Raw genomic sequence first — 4,578 nt, forward strand, 5'->3', positions numbered from 1 at the left:
GTCATGAAAATTAGCAATTCATAAAGTTGGGGAAGTTTTTACTGTTTTTCCCAATTCCCTAGCCTGGGTAAACCCTGACGAACTTCCGGCAAATTTGAGATTTGCTCTGCAAGTCAGTCTGGTGAAGAGTCCATTCAAACCCATTTCCACTCTCCCCAAAATCGAGGCACCAATCACAACCGCTGAGGCGGGCTTTACACCAATCACAACCGCTGAGGCGGGCTTTACACCAATCACAACCGCTGAGGCGGGCTTTACACCAATCACAACCGCTGAGGCGGGCTTTACACCAATCACAACCGCTGAGGCGGGCTTTACACCAATCACAACCACTGAGGAGGGCTTTACACCAATCACAACCGTTGAGGAGGGCTTTACGCGACGACAATAGCGCAGCGACGGCGAGCAGCTTTTTGTTTACATTCAACATGATGGCTACCGAAGCACAGCGTCACCCAGATCTTTGCTCTGATTGGTTGAAGGACTATCCAATGCGCCCAGAGGCATTTGAGCGGCGTCCGTTGGTGACGCCCCTTTAGATATGAACTGTCAATAAACCTTTCCCAGACCCCCCACTCTCAGTTACAGCTGAGAAGGGTCTGGGGTCAGCCAGGCTACCAATTCCCCACAGTCAGAAACTAATAAATGCATAGGGACAGACCTGTTTTTTATGTATTTGGTGTACTTCAAATAGAATATGTAGCATACATGTTCTTTTCCTTATGAAGGTGCATGATAACGTTAAAACAGGAAGTCAGTTGTGTTCCCCTCCCTCCCCTCCCCACAGGGACAAGTTTGCCTTCAGGGCTGCCTGCCAGAAGGGTTTATTTTAACCCAAACCACTATCTTTTCCTAAACTAAAGTAAATAGTTTTGTTGTCTAAATCTAAACAATTTCTGTCAGAAAGCCCAGAAGGTAAACGTCTCCCGTGTGCCCCTCCCTGCTGCAGAAAGTTGCCTCAGTTACTTTAACTTTGAGTCTCAAAGTGTTTTTCAGTCTGCAGCAGATTACAGTTAAAGTATTTCACTTCTTCAGTACACTGTAAAAATAAAAAAGGTTATTTCACTGGAATTCACTGTATAATTGAGCTACTTCTCTATAGTCAGAAGCTAAGAAATATCCTGCTGCATACGGGATCAGTAGCACATTTTAGGCTCCTAAAAACATATAACAACTCCTATATTAAGCCAATGAGGTGGGACGAAGGAAGAACTTGCTCTGACGTGTGTTCTGGGCAGCCAATAAATAAATGTCAATACATTGAATATCTTTCAGTGCAGTGACCCATTTATTCCAACTTAGACAGCCTGCTCACCGTTGCTCAGGTAATACAGTCCATTTCATCTTGTTTAGTTTCATTCATCTCCTTTTAAACACAAATCCAACAATATATCGACACGCCACATTGACACAGTTAAAAGCTGTATGCTTTCCCCTTAGCCACACACCTCTCTGTATCTCTGGCTGTTAATCACCTTCATGCTCCATTGCAGAGGCAATGCTCCACCCAGTGGTCAAACATAAAACTGCATGCATTACTGGCACCAAGTGGTATATAAACAGAACAGAAACTAAGTTGTAGCTCTAGCTCTGTTAACGGGTAATAAGAACTCTTATAACCGGGGTAGGAAGATGTTTACATGGCGTTTGAGAAATCAGGGTATAGACCTTTTTCACGGCAGACATGTTGACATGTCATAGTAGGAAAAGCACAGGTGTATTCTAACCATTAATGATGGCTGCATTCCACTTAGGAGAGGTCCTGGTATTGTGCATGCTGACTCACTGAAATAGCTCACTGGGACACTAGATGGAACTGAGCCATCGTTAAGGTTATCAATGTCAGCTGTGCTTTTCCTACTATGACAGGCAGTAGCTCAGTCCGTAGGGAGTTGGGTTGGAAACCGGAAGGTTGCAGGGTCAAGTCCCTGTACGGACCGAAATACGGAGGTGGACTGGTAGCTGGAGAGGTGCCAGTTCAACTCCTGGGCACTGCCAGGTGCCCTTGAACCACTCAGGGCGCCTGTTCAGCAGTGGCAGCCCACTCACTCTGACTTCTCTCCATTTGTGCATGTAAAAGGACCTGTGTGTGTGTATTTCAAGCCTGTGTGTAGTGTGTAATAACAACAAAGTTTAAATTGCAATTTCCCCATTGGGGAGTACAAATTATAAAATTATAATCGTTTTTTAAACTGCACGTAAACACACTGACTGACTGTAGAGAAGCTCATACAATCACACCGGTGTTGTGTCTCTTTAACAGAGAAATTAAATGATCTATTGTGTTTTGTTATTTTTCTCTTCTATCAGCAGATTAACAGTCACAGAGACACACAGCGGGTCATTAAAAGTCATAAAGGTGATTAAATGTATTGTACAAACACAAAGGTGGGATTAATGGTTGTATACATCCGTTAATCTGCAGAAAAACACACAAACAGAGTGCCGGATTACACAGAGGAGGGTCAATTATTATCCCGCAGCGGCAAAGTGGGAATTATGTGCGATTAGTCAAACAGATTAAAATATTTGATAAAAAAACATTTTAATGTAAAAGTGAAGAAGCAGCAGATCTGGGGTCAGAGGTCACCCAACAACAACAACAACAACAACAACAACAAACATCTCATCAGATCATAAACACGTTCACGTGTCGGAAGGTTTCTCGGCTCAAAACAGTTTCCACAAAATCGGCAATCGTCATTTTATTCTGCAGTTTTTGTAGATGAAATAAACCAGATTAAACGTGTTAATGAGTGAGCTGTTTTTAGTTTTAATAAAGCTTTTATTTGTTCCATCCATCCATCCATCTTCGTCCGCTTATCTGGTCTCGGGTCGCGGGGGGAGCAGCTCCAGCAGGGGACCCCAAACTTCCCTTTCCCGAGCCACATTAACCAGCTCCAACTGGGGGATCCTGAGGCGTTCCCAGGCCAGGTATTTGTTGTCGTTTTCATATACACAACAGTTGAAAATGTATATTAAAAACCAGGGGCGGACTAGGACAACAATTCGGCCCTTGCAAGTCCGTCCCTTACTACCCAATTTCAGAATGGGACATTATTTGCTTCATAATTGCAAAAACCAGGCTCACGTGAGATTATAGCACCAGCAGCATGAGGGAGCCACTTACAGGCTTTCATAATTAAATAATACACACAATTTATAAAACCTTCAAATACTACCATGGCACCATCTTAGAATAGAATGGAAATGCTTCCTTATTTAAAACATATTATTACAAACGTAAAACACCCAAAACACAAGTACGAAGACATAGCGGACAAGATGCAAGCTTTTATTTTAAAAAGTAGAAGCCCGGGGACGGCACCAGGCGGGAGGCTCCAGGCTGTAGTCGTACAGTCTTGCATATTTTTGTCAAAGTAGTGTGAAACGCCTGTGTTCCCGTTTTTTTTTCTTTTTTTCAGTGGCCCAAATCGCCCCAAGAGTGTTGTTATAAAAACTTCTGGTGGCAGCGCCACACAGAATCTGCAGACCCAATAGTTAAAGTGCTCAGATTCTGCTCATTTTCAGGTTCATAATTGTATTTTGAGGTTGTACCAGAATAGGTTTATGTGGTTTAATTTTCAAAAAACACCATATTTTAGTTGTACTGCACATTGCTGCGGCTCCTCTTTTCATCCTGTGTTCAGGTCTCTGTTTTAGCTACAGAGTGAGACCTCTCACTGCTGTAACATCTTTGTTGGCAGTCGCACATGCTCAGTAGCTAGGTACGATCACATGCTCAGTAGCTAGGTAAGATCACATGATCAGTAGCTAGGTAAGATCACAACTAGCCAGTCAGAAGCAGAGTATGAGGGCGTGCCCTGACAGTACCTAGGTAAGGACTACTAGCCAATCAGAAGCAGAGTATGAGGATGTGCCCTGACAGTACCTAGGTAAGGACTACTAGCCAATCAGAAGCAGAGTATGAGGGCGTGCCCTGACAGTACCTAGGTAAGGACTACTAGCCAATCAGAAGCAGAGTATGAGGGCGTGCCCTGACAGTACCTAGGTATGGACTACTAGCCAGTCAGAAGCAGAGTATGAGGGCGCGCCCTGACAGTACCAAACTCTTCAGGTCAAATTTGACCCATTTTCAAAGTTACTTTAGCAGAAATTTGGATTTCTTTCAACCAAATTGCCCCAACAGGAACGTGGATGGTTCTATGAAATGATCATTGATTTTGGGTGTTTTATTTAAGTTTATAGCATTATTCTGACAGTCTGTGATTATCCAACAACATCCTCTGATCTTAATCTTAGTCAAAATAATTCACACTTTCTGCTTTAACTCAAAAAATAGATATCATTTAATAAAGGCTAAATGAGGTTTATTGACTATAAATTTTTAAAAAGAGTATAAAATAGTGGTAAAAAGTTGCTGTTGGTAGTTAAACATTGAAAAATGCTGCAAAAACATAAAAAAAAAATCAAAAAGAGACAAAAGCATTTTTAAAAAATGTGACAAGTGTCAAAAAAAGTTTTAATTTTCAATTTTGACCTAGAAGGACAACACAAGGGTTAATAAAAGGTCACAAAAAACATAAAAAACGTATTTAAAAAAGTGTCAAACAGATT

The 4,578-nt window shown here is 42.0% G+C and overlaps 1 protein-coding gene across 1 annotated transcript in view; it reads left to right on the forward strand.

Annotated features, from left to right (window-relative positions):
- Positions 1-4,324: 4,324 nt before the first annotated feature.
- The window catches only part of LOC116034480 (acetyl-coenzyme A synthetase 2-like, mitochondrial), a 575,508-nt gene continuing 575,254 nt past the window's right edge, over positions 4,325-4,578 (forward strand). Inside the window, exon 1 of the mRNA XM_035992032.1 lies at positions 4,325-4,329. Within this exon, the coding sequence (XP_035847925.1) occupies positions 4,325-4,329 (5 nt within the window). The remainder of the gene's footprint in view (positions 4,330-4,578) is intronic.

The sequence above is a fragment of the Sander lucioperca genome, chromosome 15, assembly GCF_008315115.2.
Source record: "Sander lucioperca isolate FBNREF2018 chromosome 15, SLUC_FBN_1.2, whole genome shotgun sequence".
Lineage (NCBI taxonomy): Eukaryota > Metazoa > Chordata > Actinopteri > Perciformes > Percidae > Sander > Sander lucioperca.